A 16,481-nucleotide genomic window follows, 5' to 3' on the forward strand; every position below is an offset into this window, starting at 1 on the left:
CCTCTGATTTCAAAATCACCAACCTCAATTCCCTCGGGCATTTAATGCCCGTGCAAAGCACGAGTAGAGAACTAGTCTTTATTAAAGGAAACACTAGTCTTTATTAAAGGAAACACGGGCAAGTGAGAGAACAAAAGTTGCTTTTGGAGAAAGCTTGGTGGAGGGGGGGACACATGGGTCACATTGCTTCATATGAACAATGAGAGATGCTCTACGCGTCCAAGATGCCATTGGAATTACAAGATTTCGAATAAAATGAACTTAGCATTCTAATTCAAAAGTCATTTGTATGCGCAAATGCGAGCTCATCAAGAGTCGATTGCATCTTCTTGTTGCAAACATGGCTATGTCGAGGATCCTTCGCCAACATCAGCGCCTTGGCCAAGCTGCCCATCTCTGGTTGGCTGTTTTTCTTCCCACACGATGCTTTGAATCAGTACTCTATAATGTAGAATATCGTTTACCTTCGTCAATTTGCAATTGCAAAATGACGCCTTCTCCACGAAATCTTTGTTGCTCCCCGAGAATTCGACGAGGGTCGCTGGAATTGATACCGTTGGTTTTATAACGATCTTTATGTTGTTCATCGTAGGGGCTGAATATACCGTTTCTAAAATCTTTGTTTTCTGCTATCTTGCATAATTTTCAGCATTGGCGAGTCTTTTTCACTATTATTGTTTGCTTTTTCAATCAGGCGATTTGTGAACAATGAGACAGTGAGCAGGTTTGCAACGACCTCTGCTCCTTCTGGGCAAGAAGAAGCCACTGGTCGCAAGGTAGAAGAAGCTGAGACTGTGGGTGCGAAGCCTCAAGATCGAAATAAGGTGGAATTCTGCTCCGTGCATTTTTGTTCGAAGAAACCTGCCTTTTTAATACTGGTCCTGATCAGCCTCTTCTTGCAAAATTCACATTGGGCCTTCATATGTTGTTGCTTTATGAGGGCTTTTCTTGGGTGTGGCAGCTGCTCATCCTGGGTGGAAATGGATTTGTGGGTACACACGTCTGCAAAGAAGCCCTTCAGCGAGGACTTTCTGTCGTTAGTCTCAGCAGGTGAGTTGCTGTTGGGTAAGTTGACAATTGATCGCTCCTAGAGCATTCCAATAGTATTCGGTTCACTTTTTCCTTTTTGTTGGATTGAACATATACATATTCTCTTGGCCTAAGGGCAATGAGCTCGCTTTTGAATTGATAAGTTTATAGTTCTGTCAATTTTTATCGATATATGGTCCAAGCTGATCAATGCTTGCGTCATGGGGTATGTTATCATCTTTTATTTTTTTCTGTAACCATTTGCATCTGAGATTCACTTTATTCATAAGAAAGTATGTGTCAGATTAGCAAGGAGGGAATCTGGCATCTAAGTCGGTGTTGTTATGTATGCTTTATAGGTCAGGACAGCCGGCGTTGCAGGAAACATGGACTGCTGATGTTACTTGGCTTCAGGGTTAGTACGCCATAACATTGCTTGTTTAAATGTGCTTTTGATTTATGGTGATATCAGATTTACTCTTTCCATGCAGGTGTACCCAAATGCATCATGACCATAACTTGAGCATTTTCTATATGTGACATAGTCTTAATCTTCTCAACTTGAGTATTAGATGTAACAGTGCTTTTGCTTGTCACCATTAGCTAATCGTGTTTGCTGATCTAGCTCTTTTTGATTGTATGGATGCAGTTACCATGCCTTTTTTGCCTCCCAGTTCTGAAAGGTCTTTCTTTAACCTGCAGGAACCTTGTTCGAACCTGACAAATGGAAGGATATATTGAAAGAGGCATCAGCAGTGGTATGCTTCTGGTTCTCTTGTTTGTCAGTGAGTAGGAGTACATTGTTTGAAAAGTTTTACTGCACGATCTCATCTCTCACTCACTTGGAAAAGGAAACACGCAGATTGGGTTTGACGATTTTAAGCAATTTCTATAGCAAGCAAAATCCTTCACAAGAGAGGGAGACACTTTTATTTATAAGGCATTGCAAAGTCATATCCAGGGCATGTATAATGGAGCTTAGATACCGACCTGCCCAGAATCTGCAGATGCTTGCAAAAACCAAAACTCCGTTCGATGATTGAAAACTGAGGATTTGACCATTGAAAATTGAGGATGCTTGTGAGATGAAAAGCACATATATTACTGGAGCAATCTAGAACAAGAAGGAAGTCGGGGGGGGGGGGGGGATGGAGTTTGAAATGCTTTTTTGCAGTGCTTAAAAGTATCCCACTATCAAAATGGGAATGTCCCATAGAAACGGCATGATATTGGAGAATCTCAACATGTATGACTAGTGGCTTTAATATCATTTGGAAAACCTAAGCATGTAACTAACTGGAGCTCAGACACTGGAGCTCAGACACCATGTTAGAAGAACAGCTGACCTTGCATCAACGACAGCCCACACAAGTAGATAGAGAACATTTTACAAATCTGAAGATAACACAACCAGAAGAACAGCCAAGAGAACATGATAGATATTCAAATTAAATACAAATCTGCTGCTGGAACTGCAGCCTAAATCGTGAATGATTGGACTCCAAGCCTTCTGACCAGTCATCTCATATAGGTCACGTGTATGGCTGACCAGTACAGGTGTATGGACACCTTTGTCAGACTGTACTTGACTGCCCAACGGCCGAGTCTGCTCCTTAATCCAGGCCTCTAAATGGGCAGTATGGCAGCCTGTGATGACTGCCTCTGTTGCTGTCCTGCCCCAGCCCAGTTGCCCTTTACCATGGGTCCAAGGCTGGCTGTATACAGCTCTATAGCAAGCTCTAATCCAGGGCATGAGTGCTCTCATGTGACAGCCTTCCATGCTGTCGACATGGCATCCACAATTCTCTCTCTCTCTCTCTCTCTCTCTCTCTCTCTCTCTCTCTCTCTTCCCATTGTATCATACGGTGGGATCTACTCCAGCTCTATACTCTACGGACTTGGGGGGGAATCATGAGTTCCCCACCAAGATCTAGTTCTACTGTGGATCACTTTTTGAGAGTATGAGAGGTTGGAGTGATCATCACCAGGTCTTGGTTGAACGCTTGAACTAGGAAAGCGGGTGGACCTCCCAAAGTCCTGTGTAGTTCATGTATTTCAGAGTAGTGCAAGGATACATTTGGATGATCAAGGGCAAGAAATCGACCCCTAGGATCTCTTTAGCTACTTCTACTTTAAGGAGGCTCCATCCTCCTTGGGTGCAGCCCGCTTCTTTGATTGGCCGACATGCTAACAGGGAAGGTGAGCGAGGAGGCATGAAGGCTGTGGTGGAGACTGAGGGGGATGATAGTCTGTTACTCATTGTGCTTGGGAGTTAGATGTCAAATGTTTTATAAACACTACCTTCCCCCTTGGGCACCGCCTCCATAGAGTGTCCACAGTGAGTTCTCTATCCAGCTGCTGCCTCTTCCTGCCATGATGCCTGTTTTCATGCCTCAATCCCCTCTCATTAAGACTGCACTTATCTTGGGGTTTGCACCCCCTTCTATTGCTCGTGCTCGATGTTTTTGTCAGATTTGATGCCTAAGGGTGCTACTAGTCCTGCCATGGGTCATCTAGTAGTCAAAATAGAGTCCTCCATTTTGGTCTGCATGAAGCAACTAGGGGCTCTTGACCTTGCAATTACTTTCCTTGGTTGTGATTTGTTGATTGTCACGCTCTTTGCTAGTATCCTGATGCAGAAGGAACCTCCACTCCATTGGTCTTCCGCTATGAAGTGGCATCAGAATCAATAGGAATGCAGATTTGAAGTTCGGACAGTGAAGTTGGCGCTCAGGCAAAGCAGTAGGGTGTGACAACCCCAAAAATGCCAGCAACACAACTGGCCAAGGGAACTCATGAAATGCATTGCATGTGAGCGAACCTTAGATAAGAAATACCCTCATGTTGATCTGCAACAATTAATTTCAGAATTTGCTGATATGCACTGCTCATTGATTTTCAAGATGATTCTATTTTATGACCTGATGTTGATGTGGATGAGACAGGGATATCCCGAGTACTTGTAGACAGACGAGTTCCTATCACTTCGTACGGGCACTTTTTCTAAGACATGGGCAAGCTACGTGATCTCATCATCTATAATGGTCTAGATTGATGGCCTTTCTTGGGTGCATTCACTTGCTTTCCACACAGAGCAGGCTCCAGTGTAGTTGACTACCTCATGGGATACCTTGTCTTAGCCTGACATATCATTGACTTCTCTATTTCCCCACCATCCCTCGGAGCTGATCATACTTCTCTCTTCTTTATCCTACCTATCTCCCACCACACGACACACACAACGGCATCCATATGTTACCCTTGAGTACACCTGACTTTCTACCATACTCACAGATCTTGAGGACATCCCACATTGGAAGTTCGCTTTGCTTTGATCACCCGCTCCCTTCATGATGCTGCCCTCCAACTTTTCCCATACCACATGGGCTACCTATTCCTGCAATAGTTGGTACGATAATGAGTGTAAGGCATTACGCCGCTAACTCAACACCATGTTTTGATCACGTCGTAGAACAATACATGGGTATCGCCATGTGGTCCGCCGAAAGAAGCAAGTACTTATCCGCTAGAATGAGGAGTTGCTAAACATCCTATTTAGTAGCAAGCTCCAAAGACTTCTGGCAGAATTTTTTCGAGTAAGCGACAAACTCCTCTCACCGACACCGACATTTGGCACTCACTGCATGTACACTATATGACATTCCTCACCAGCCATTCCCCGACCTCTCATAGTTACCTCGTCCCACTTCCTGCCCATTGTTCATCACCGGTGACATGAGACATCCAGCTCTGAAGCTACATAATGGTGAGCCAGAGATCATGAGGGCTATGTACAGAATACATTGCATATGGACAAGTACCCTAATAAGGCAGCCTGTACCTTTTTCTAAACACTTGGATCCTTAACACCATTGTCCCTATTCACAAGGCAAGGGATCTAGAAAAAGCATACCATCATGATTCAGCATGTTATGTCCAAGATCTATGCCTTGGTACTCAACACGCAGGTTAGCTAGTTTGTAGAGCGCGAGGGACTTAGAGCTACTAGACAGGCAGGTTATCACATCGATTATGCGACTCTAGATCACATCTCACACTCTGAGGTGTCATTGAAGAGGCTAGGGCATGGAGACATAGGATTTATTGCTGCATTGTGGATTTCTGCAAGCCTTTTGACATAGTGCCATCGGCTTGTCTCATCAGACATTTACAAGATATGGGACACAGTCAGGAGATTATCTGGGCAGTTTTGGCAATTTATGAGAGGGTTTCAGGCAAGGTTCGGACGGCTACGACATGGACGGAGGAGGTCAAGAGTACAATTGGGATCAAAGAAAGTTGTCCATTGTTAGCAACTTTGTTTGCTCTCGATATTGAGCTTGAGACTTTCATCAAGATACTAGGTGGTGCAAGCTCATCTCTAGCTGGCTCCTTGGTTTAGATTCTCCTCTACATAGATGCATGGTCTTATTTCCTCTTCAGTAGTAGCTGAGAGTCTCCGGTGGCGTTTGGATGTACCTCATACCTTTTGTGAGACATATGATTTGAAGGTCAATGGTGAGGTTATGATGTTCAATACACGCAGGGCAATCGCACATAGAGAGCAGTTCACTTTTGACGGGGTGTGAGTAGGGATTGTTACATCTTATATCTACTTGAGAGTGCTCTTCTCCTGTCCGATTTTCACAAGGAGACAAGCTATGGAGGCCCGGTTGATCAAGGGATATGCCATGCGTGCTCGACACAGGCTACCATGGCTAGCCTTTTTGCATCCATGACATTAGCAGTCGAGGGTGATTAGAGATGTTGGTATGCTCGAACATGCAGATGGTTTGCAAGACTTGGAGTTCACATGGACAGATTGCCATTTTTCCAGTATGTTCTCAAGGGGCCCTCTATTTTGCTCACTTATCATGAGGCAAGGCAGGTCATTCGAGAGGATCTCGTACAGCTACACACATATAGGACTTGGTTAGCACCTAGTGAGCTTTCTGTGAAGCTCAACTTCTACAGAGAGATCTGTCTACAGATATTAGATGAGGGTTTCATCGACCTGCCAGGCTACATACGGATCCACCTCCCCACTCCTTGAGATCTCGATCAGGCAATTCTGCATCTCTTTTGACCCATTACACTGTGAGACCGGACAGGCTGAGGGCATCCTTAGGGAGGACCGCATTTGCACTCTATGCGACTTACAAGGGGTTGAGTCAGAGGACTACTTTGCCTTCAAATGCCTTGTGTACTATGTGATATGACGCCGCCATCTTGCCTTTTAGGACCTCTCTCTAGCCTTTGGTCCATGCGGATAAGAGATGAGTAGTGATTTTCCTTCACGAGGCCGTACTACACAGAGGCTAGTTGCTCAGGATACATAGATGAGATAGTCAGACTGATGTTTTTCAGCTATAGAGTATGGAACAGCAATCCTGAGGGAGACGACACAGTCAGGACTCGAAACCCAACAGACCTACCAGCACTTTGACACATGGATGAGGCTTGGGGTTCTCCCCTCCATTTTGTTGGCCCAGGGGCATAGCTGATTGGGGTGACAGTTGCACTTGTTTGCTGTGAGGAGACCATAGAGAACCATGTATCGACATCAGTGCTCTATCATGGGTTTTATCACTTAGCAGCGCCGTTCCCCGTCGAAGCCTTTGTCTGTTGAGACCCACCTATCTATTCAGAGCCTACTAGTGGACCTGGTCGCTCAGATAACACATGGAAGCAGTGTTACCACATTGTATATCTATCTCTTTCCCATGGATTGAGATATTAGTATTCGTCTTGGTTGTAGGTGCCCAGTTAGTGGCTCCACCCATTCACATTTTTTCTCATTCTATCTGGTTTATAAACTCATAGGCCCTTCGGTCTTTCGAAGACTATAAAAAACTCTCTCTCTCTCTCTCTCTCTATATATATATATATATATATATATATATATCTATGTATATCTATATATGTATATATGTATATATGTAGATATATGTATGTATGTATGTATGTATGTAAAATTTTCAGTCTCATAGACCGTCCGGTTGCTTGAAGACTTTTAATAAACTCTCTCCTCTCTCTCTCTCTCTCTCACACACACACACACACACACACACACACACACACACACGCTTTTTTTTGGGTAAAAGAAACTCTCTCACACACACACGTGTGTGCTGACACCCCCCCCCCCTGGTCATTGCACATGTGCTTCCCCATGTGATATGACATTACACAACAGACTATAAATATAGAAGTGTAAGGAAAGGCTAAACTCTGTTTTGTGGTACTGATTGACTGCAGTTCCAGTCTTTGTTTTAGACTGATATGTTTAAGTCATTTTTTTGAGTATTTAAAGACTATCTTGGCAGACAGATATCTTGTGTAGGAGGATTTGGATCCAATGAGACCATGCGCAAAGTAAATGGGGATGCCAATATTATAGCGATCGATGCAGCTCAGGCAGCAGGTATGGAGAGCAAAATTGCCTTTCTCCTAGCAAGTACTTGCTGCAGACAATTGTTGAAGTCAGTTTGTTGTAATGGTTTTCTCAGTTCTTTAGTTCTTATTATCCATTTACAATGCAACATCACACAAAAAAAAACTGCAAGGACATTGATACAATGTGAAGTTGATCATCTTTGGAGGGGTGGCATAACTTGTTTTGTTGTGGTTAATAGCGGACCCAGATGCTTTGCAAATAGTATTCAAGCAATCAACCGCTCCTTGACCTATGCAATGTTTCTAGGTGTGAGATTTGTGTCATCTGCAAATTGCCGATTTAGTAGCCATCTTCCTGAGGGTAGCTCAATTCCCTTAATGGTACCTTCCTCAACTTGATTGTGTAACAACCAGCTTAAGGGAGTCTGCTGCTATGGCATAAAGGAGAGGGGCCAGGGGGAAACCTTGTCTACTTATAGACCTTTTGAGAGGGAAGGGTTGGGTCATCACATCATTTATACAGACGTTGGCAGTGGCATTGGCGAGAAGGAGCTTAACACAAGAAACAAAAAGTGGACCAAGCCCCATATCTTGTAGGGATTGAATAAGGAAGTCCCATCCTAATCAGTCATATGCTTTGTCAAAGTGCACTTTAAGGAAACTTATATCTTGTCTTGTCTCCTTGGCATACTCACACCCGTCCCAAATATTAATGATTGCCTCAAGGAGGTGTCTACCTTGATGAATCCTTTTTGTTCTTGAAGGATCCAAGTATCCATCCTTAGCTTTTGCAAAAATCTTGTAACTGCAGTTGAGCATGGTGAGGGGTCTCCAATTTTTCAGCTCTAAGCTTTATAACTCCCCCATTTACATGACATGGAAGTGATTGGTTGACAACACTCTCTTGCCACATAAGTAGGAGGAAAGGGCCCACTTCTTCCTAGAATGTCTTGTAAAATTCAATAGGCAACTCATCTACCGAGGGGTCTTTCCATCTGCCGTCAAATCTCCTGTATCTTTGAGTTCCTCAAGTGTCAAAGGGTTTTCAAGAACTGTTTCTGCCTTGCATCTTGACATAGCTTTGGCCCTCTTTACTACCTCATCAGGGACAATAGAGGTGGAGACAAGGTCTTAGAACAAGGTTATCTTCAGAGTTGGTAGCCAAAGATGAATCCTTCTTTCTGAGAAGAGGAGTTTCGGGTCTGCTTTGAACCGGGATTTTCTCCCTAGACCAAAGTCATAGAGCAAGGTGACTGGCTTGTGATCTGAGAGCGTGAGTGAGGAATGGATTTGACATAAGCAACACTTGAGCAGTTGCTAGTCCTGTTTAAGAGATCCTGAGACAAGTAGATCCTATCCAATCTTGCGTCCCTTCTGTTACTACTTGTTTGATTGTTACTCCAGGTGTACTCTCGTGAGGCATGAGAATGTAGAAGATGTTGAGTGTCCTTTAGTTCCTCCCTGATGTGCAATTCTGCTCCCCTGGGAACTGATCCCCTTCCCAAGCATCTATCGTTACTGTCTTCCACCATATTGAAGTCCCCCTGCCTCCAATCCTTGCTAGAGAGTCCTAGTGAGCATTCTGCTATGGGTTCTAGCAGGTGCAAAAATAGAGATGACTACAAACTTTGTTTACTTAATTTCACAATGCATAGAGATTCATCTGCTCTAATTGTCATAAAAACTTTATTGATGCCATTTTTGTAAGGGGAGAGAACACCTGAGGTAGTGCCTCCTCTTCCCTCCTAAGACACTTTAGATATTGTTACCAATACTTATGAATGGTATCAGTGGTTGTGGATTTGGAATCGGATATTCAATGGTGGATTATGAATGTGAATTGTGGAATGAGAAGTGTTATGTGATTGGTGGATCTATTGATCAATGGTTAGTTCTAACACAGGTCTGGGTGACCAGCAGAACTTAGGCCATGATTGATCAGCAGGGAACCTTCTCATACGTGGTATCGATGCAGGTCTTCGTGACCAGCCATGACTAGCAAGCATGGACGCATGATCCGCGTGACTAGCCATTTCTTGAATGGAAGATGACATATTTATATTATGATGTGATATGTGTTTTTAGATTGAGGCCTATAGTCGAGTCATTTTGTTTTTGAGGACGTAAACATTTCTTAAGGGGAAGGGAATGTTACGTCAACAATAATACCGTGTGACCATGGTATAAGGACGGAAGCCAGAGGGCTTGGCAGCACTTGCATTAATAGGGCCTAAAGGGCTTGGATCTAGGGTCACGCCTGGGCCTAGACATTTATGAGGTGGTGCATAAGGAGTCCTAGAGAGGGCTATAAAGAGAGGAGTCCTTTGTGGGACATGTGGCACCAAAGTTGGAGGCCAAGTGGCAAGTGTTGAGCAAGGGGGAGGATTCTGGAAGGAGAGCTCCACATAGAAAGTGGAGGAAAGGAACTGAAGGGGGTTCATGAGAAAGAAAGAAAGAAAGAAAGAAAGAAAGTTTATTAAAGTCTTCGGAAGACCGATGGGTCTATGAGACCGTGAAAATCCTGATACAACGAGCTGTGGTAGTGGAGCTACTAAACGAGCGTCCATACCAATGCAAAATGCAAAATGCCAAAAATGCAAAATGGCAGTACTAAGTCCTAAGTACAACATAGTCATGTCGGTGATCGACTATATATCAATCTCAGCATCATCATCAATATCATCATCATCCCTAGCAACAGCAAGATATCAGGATGGATGAGGCAGTGGAGGCATGAAGTTGGCAATAGAGTGCTGTCGGCTACTCAGAGGTGCGGTCCTGGCACGTCTCTTGGTCGTAGCTCTACGTCTAACCAGGGCAACTGTGACCCCCGTCGGTCGGGCTCCAACTCTAAACAAGGAGGGGATGTCTCCAAGTGTGATCTGTGTGTCGACCCTCTGTCTGAGCTGTCGGGTCATGGGCTCCGAGTCATGGTCATGTCGAGGCCTCGTCTCGTTGGGGTCCATGTGATCTAGCTGAAAGAACTCCGTGATAGAGCTCTGAGAGGGATCAATCGAGGAAGAAGTCTGCTCCTGTCTCCGTGCTCGAAGTATCCTCTTGCGGTGTCTAAGTGCCTCATGAATGAAACATGCCAAACACCGCTGGTCTAGGTAGGAGAGGAAATGGGCTAAAATCCCATAACTATCTCTGAAGAGGCAGTGGAAACGTCCTCGGATCTCATAGTACACAGGACACCTGAAGATGAAATGCTCCTCTGTCTCAACCTCCTGTATGCCACATAGTGTGCATATGCGCCGCTCCCTGGGGTAGTCGCTCTGCTCTGCCGCTCTCGATGCGAAGTCTGTGTGAAGAGACCCGGAGCTGCCCAAGAGAGATCCTCATCGAGTGGGGTAGGTGAATCTGTGTGTATCCTGGTGGGTCAATGAAACCCTCCGCTGTGATATGTAAGAAGTGATCTTTGTAGAAGCTAAGCTTCACTGGGAGTTCACTCGGTTTCAACCAGGTCCGAAAAGTCTGTAGCTGTAGTAGATCCTCACGGATAACCTAGTTGACCTCGTGTGATAAGAGGGGAGAGAACGGAGCATCCATGCTATACTGGAAGGGAGGTAGTCTATCCATGTGGAGCCCCAGTCGCTCAAACCATCTCTCTGTACGTGCATACCAGCACCTCTGATCTCCTCTTGCTGCAAGTGCCATAGAAGAGGATAAAGCTATCCATGGCAGCCTGCTACGCCCCGAGGTATAATCCCCATATTCCCTAACTCGGTACAGATATGTGATGACCTGAAATGCAGCATCTAGCTGTAAAGGGGGTGACCCAAACTCAGCCTGAATGATCTGGTGAGGAACGGATGACTTACCACGAATCATCCGTGATAGCATGAGAACTTGTAGCCGCTCCACACGGGCCCACTCTGTATCCGACAAGTCTGGCCCCCAACAAGGACTGCCGTACATCCCCGCTGGGCGAGCCAAGGAGTCAAAAAGCAACCCCTTGGTGCGTGGATCCTGAAAGTGTGAGCGGAAGCACTGCCTCTCTAGCCTGGCCAATGAGGCATACCCTCTACTCAAGCGTGCCTGCATCGCGGGTCTCATAGTGAAGCTCAGTCCGGAGAAGATAACCCCAAGATAAGTGTATGATGAAACTATCTCAACAGATGACCCTGCAAATGTGAACTGCTCCTGACGCATGATGGCTCGAGACGTATTGAAGATCATGACCTTGGTTTTACCCAGGTTGACCTTCAAATCATGAGACTCACAAAAGGACTGTAGTGCGTCTAGGTGTCTCTGAAGCCCCTCTGTTGAGGAAGACAAGAGAGCCACGTCATCTGCATAGAGCAAAATCTCGATCGGCGTGCCCGCAAGAGAGCAACCTACACCCCCCTGTGTCTACATCACTATCTCAAGCTCGTCAATGTAGAGGCCAAACAAGGTAGGCAACAAAGGACACCCTTGTTTGACCCTGATGGTACTCATGATCTCGTCTGTCCACCCGGATCCTACCCGAACTCTGCCAGAAACTCTCTCGTAAAGTGCCATGACAGCCCAAATGATCTCCTGGTCATAACCCAAGTCTTGTAGGCGCCGTATGAGGCGGGCTCTCAGGACCGTGTCAAATGCCTTACGAAAATCCACAAAGCAACAATAAACCCTCTGCTTCCGTGGTCTCGCCTCCTCGATGATACATCTGAGCATCAGAATGTGGTCCATGGTTCCATGATCACACCAGAATTCGGCCTGTCCTGCTGCTTTGAGTCCTCAACACTCTGCAAGTCTGCTAACCTCGGAGTCAAGTACTGATGCATAAATCTTGGACATGACATGTCCAATAATAATGGTCCTGTAGTTCTCCGGGCTCATGGGATCCCCTGCCTTGTGGATGGGTGAGATAGTGTTAATGGTCCAAGTGTGTGGAAATCCCAAACAAACCGCTTCATTAAAAAGCTTTGCTAAGATCGGGGCTAGGAGGTTAATCCCATATGCAATGAACTCAGTGCATAGTCCCTCATGATCCTTCGCTCGGCCATTATGAAGTTTCATTATAGCATCCTTTACCCCTCCTCTAGTGAAGAGGGTGCAGGATGTGGGACGAGGCATGTGTGAGAGGCTAGGGACTAGCTGATTTGGGATGTCATAAAGTGTGTGTGCATAATCAAACCAGATCTGGGTGTCAGTGAGTGGCGGAGGGGACCATCCTTCTAGAAATCTCCGCCAGAAGTCCTCAGAGTTGTTACTAAACAAAATGTTCAGTAGCTCCTCCTCGTTTCGACGAACGAAGTCTAGTTTCTTCCTTCGTACCAGTCTACGGTATTCACGTAGCGTATCTGGTGCGCTTGGAAGACTGTTTTTGGTTTCGAATCTGAGTTGACAGCGTAAGGCCTTACACTCATCATCGTACCAACTATTACAGGGTACGATTCCAGGGGGTGGTGGGCGGGTGGAGCGGGTGGTGTGGGGAAAGGCGTGAATGGCAGCCTCGTGTAGTGAGCGGGTGACAAGGGCAGCACGATCCTCTAAAAGGGGTATGAAGTCAATATAAGCGAGAAGTATGTACAGACGGCCAGAGTAAGAAGGTGAGTGATCCCGATCAAAGCGTATATCGTGGTAGGTGGAGTAAGCACTGAGTGGGGTGGAAGGTGTTGTGCGAAGGGAGGTGGAGATGCGAAAGAAAAGGTATGTGTGATCAGCCCCTGGGGGGAGAGGTGCTACAGTGAAGTCAGTAATGCGAGATGTGAAGACAGGGGATCCCATGATGTAATCAAGAACACTGGAGCCCCCCCCATGTGGAAAGCTTGTGAAACCACCTGAAGTGGGCCATCTGTCAAGACCATTGTAGATAATGAGATCATGTATTCTGCCCGGGTCTAATAGGGCCTGCCCATAGGATGAGAGTGGACCTCCCCTGGCAGCCGAAACTCGTAGCATACCTGCCTCCTCAAGGTCAACATCTGCCAGTAGAGTGGAATCATCTCTGAAATCAAGAAGTGGTACCTGACGGGTCCTTGTCCTCGCATTGAAGTCCCCCACTAGAAGGACTTCTCCGCGGCTAGAAAAGTCAACGATGGACTGATAAAGGGCAGCAAATGGGGATGTCTCATCATCACCTCGAATATCTCTGGCAAAGTGGGAGGTCTCCGGGGGGAAGTAGCAAACTGCGACAAACAGATCCTGGCTATCCATGTGTCGTATCCGGATCCAAAGAAATCCGGAATGTGTATCTCTCTGCTCTACTGAAATGATCCCCCGAAGTGTGGATTTGAAAAGGACTGCAACTCCACCTGAACCTCGAACTCCTCCTGTACCCCTCGTCTCATCTCTGTAGGCAGACTTCCATGTATATCCGCAGACTATTGGGAGAGGGCGCTCTGGACTCTAATGTGTCTCTGTATAGAAGACTATGTCGTGGCCTGTATAGGATTCTGAGAAGTTCCCTGGTTCTGACCATAAGGTACCATTACAGTTCCAAATGGTGCAAGACAGGGTCTCGGATATCTGAGTCTCATAGGCCCCGCTTCCCTATGTAGGGGAGGGGGCAGGTGTCCTACGGGGGCCTATAAGAAGTCGTCCCTCTCGTACCACTGCCCATTTCCCCTCCTTTTGGGCCTGATCCCGCTGCTGCAGCAAAGAGCGCCTCTCAACCTGCAGAGGTGTGAGGTCCTCATCCATAGAGATCGCTGGTTGATCTCGAAGGACTGACTTGCATCGTAGAGCTGAAAGTCGTGCCTGAGTGTCATGAAATCGTATGATCAGGGGTTGCTCTCGGTTGGGATCTCTCCCCACCTGCCATGCCCTCTCTATCCTGTGCTCAGCCACACCCAGGGTAGTGGTCACGAACGCAGTCGCATCTACCATCGGTGTAGCCTCAGTGCGTGGGATCCCGCGTACTCTGATGTTGAGAGCCTTACTGGCTCTCTGCTGCTGCTGCTGCTCCTGCTCCATGAGGGTAGCCGAAACGGTGACCCTTGCAGGTTCCCGTTTGGCCACGTCAACCCATCTGGAAGTCTCCTCAATAGCAGATTGCATGCTCGCAATATGTGCCTTGACCACTGGGGTACTCCCTGGGACAGTGTGTATGGCTATGACCTCCTGTCGGAGCTGCATGATATCGTGTCTGAGTCCCTGAATAAGACCCGCCTGCTCCCGAATGTCCCTAGTCTGCTTCTGTATGATGCGGCTCTGCTCCTGGTTCGTGGTTGGGAGGTGATTGCAAAAGAAGCCCTCTATGTTTGAGGTCCCATATCACTCCCCCACGTCCCTCTCATTTGGGGACTCATTGTGGGGGAGATGCCCATGATAGACCATGATAATCCCACCAAAGTATAGGTCAACACTGATCCTAAAGGTAGTACAAAGTGATTTGACCTATGAGAAGCCACACAGTCTTGTTGCAGATTATTAGATGTGAAAGCTACATGATGAGCTACATGGACTATCATTACAACAACAGATGAAGAGACGTCATTATTTGGTACAGGAAGTCATGATGGCATTAGTAGCCAGAAATTGGAGGGAGGTCTCAGGTGATGCAAAGTGAAGGCTCCACGAGGGTGCTCGCCTAGTTTGTGTGGGCAGTGCAGCTCCAACAGAAAAATGGCGATGGAGAATCAGGGGAAGGATCCTATTTATATAGAAGAGTTTAGGGGGTTGGGGTGAGGCCCATCCACTCATAGGTCAGTGACATGCATGGCTTCCACGGTTACTTTTGCTGAGATCCTTCCTTTTGGGAAAAGCGGTGGTTGGAGAAAAATTAGCCATTCCTTTGACCAAAGTGACTTTATTTTTTGGTTGCATTGAATCACATCCATTCCTTTCAGTGGAAAGTAGTGTCTGTTATTGGCTCAGGGGGTGTTGGATTGCGATTTGATGAGTAGATTATCTTCTTGCTTCAGAGTTCCTGGTTTTTTGTGGTACTATGAGCCCCTTGACAGTCCTTGAAGAGGTGATAACTTTTGATACAGAAGTCGGATTGATGCTCTGTAAAAACGAAAAATTGTAGCTCTCAATCTGATCTACAACTTCTTTTCAGAGAGCATGACAAAATTCGATGTGCAGCTTCAGATATAGTCTCTACACCGCTCGCCTATCTAGAAAACTGCATGTACGAACAGGATCCCACAACTCTCTTGCGCCAAGTAGTGATCCAAACCAGCCTTGAGTCCTAACAAAACAGCCTCTCCACCAAAAAACACAACCTTTTTTGCTTTTGGGTGCTCCCAATTGCTTCAAAATCAGCTCTTCAGGTGAAAAACGACCTCAGATCTATTTTTCGCTGACTTACACCCATGCAACCTCTGCTTTTTCGGTTTTTGCTAAAGATGTCTCCAAGTAAACCATAGGATTATATGTAGCTAACCCACCCTAGCCTAGTTTTGCCTAGAAGTGCTAATATCACCTACCTACCGGTGCTTGTACGTGTGATATTTACAATGATTTCTTGGTCTCCAAAAATAGGCCAATCATATTTTGCCCTCCCCTCAACTGCTAGAGCATGCACATGCTCAGCAGCGCCTTGTGATGCTTTGCCTCGGTCAAACACAAGCTCTGTTCTTCAAATGGCTGAATTTGCATCCTCTCCTTGTGCTCAAAGGTCCACTGATGCAGCTTATCATGCACATCCACTTGCACAAGATGATCTTGGACACCTGGTTTCACAACTGCGTCATCTTGAATGGATTCATACCACTTTTTTTTTACATGTGCATCCACATATGGCCATTGCAATGGTGGTAACATGCCTTCTGTCTTCTCTTGCATGAAAGTTTCTCCCTTTCTTGTATCCTCTTCTCGTTTGATCATGTTCCTGCCTCTTTGCTCCTCAATAGCTTTAACAACCACTTTACACATATCTGACTCTTGTTGCTCTCCTTCATCATGTCTTAGAATGGTAGACGCATGTCCACCCCCTTCAGCATCTTCATCATTTGATAGCGTCTCAACTTTCAAGTCTGCAAACCCAATCTCAGCTTCATATAACTGTGCCATAAATGTATCCCACAAACTATTGTATGTAGCATCATGTTCATCATGTACCTTGTACCTGTAGTTTTGTTCTTTTTGGATCATATCATCAAAGTCCTCAGCATGAGACATCA

The 16,481-nt window shown here is 45.9% G+C and overlaps 1 protein-coding gene across 1 annotated transcript in view; it reads left to right on the plus strand.

Annotated features, from left to right (window-relative positions):
- Positions 1–201: 201 nt before the first annotated feature.
- The window catches only part of LOC147880534 (NAD(P)-binding Rossmann-fold superfamily protein), a 30,226-nt gene continuing 13,946 nt past the window's right edge, over positions 202–16,481 (plus strand). Inside the window, exons 1-6 of the mRNA XM_087370779.1 lie at positions 202–399; positions 695–824; positions 962–1,050; positions 1,389–1,444; positions 1,732–1,787; positions 7,360–7,453. Coding sequence (XP_087226905.1) covers positions 290–399; positions 695–824; positions 962–1,050; positions 1,389–1,444; positions 1,732–1,787; positions 7,360–7,453 — 535 coding nt within the window. The 5' untranslated portion in view covers positions 202–289. The remainder of the gene's footprint in view (positions 400–694; positions 825–961; positions 1,051–1,388; positions 1,445–1,731; positions 1,788–7,359; positions 7,454–16,481) is intronic.

Source organism: Dipteris shenzhenensis, chromosome 32 (genome assembly GCF_047967505.1).
Source record: "Dipteris shenzhenensis isolate YYH24624 ecotype China chromosome 32, Dip_SZ_1.0, whole genome shotgun sequence".
NCBI lineage: Eukaryota > Viridiplantae > Streptophyta > Polypodiopsida > Gleicheniales > Dipteridaceae > Dipteris > Dipteris shenzhenensis.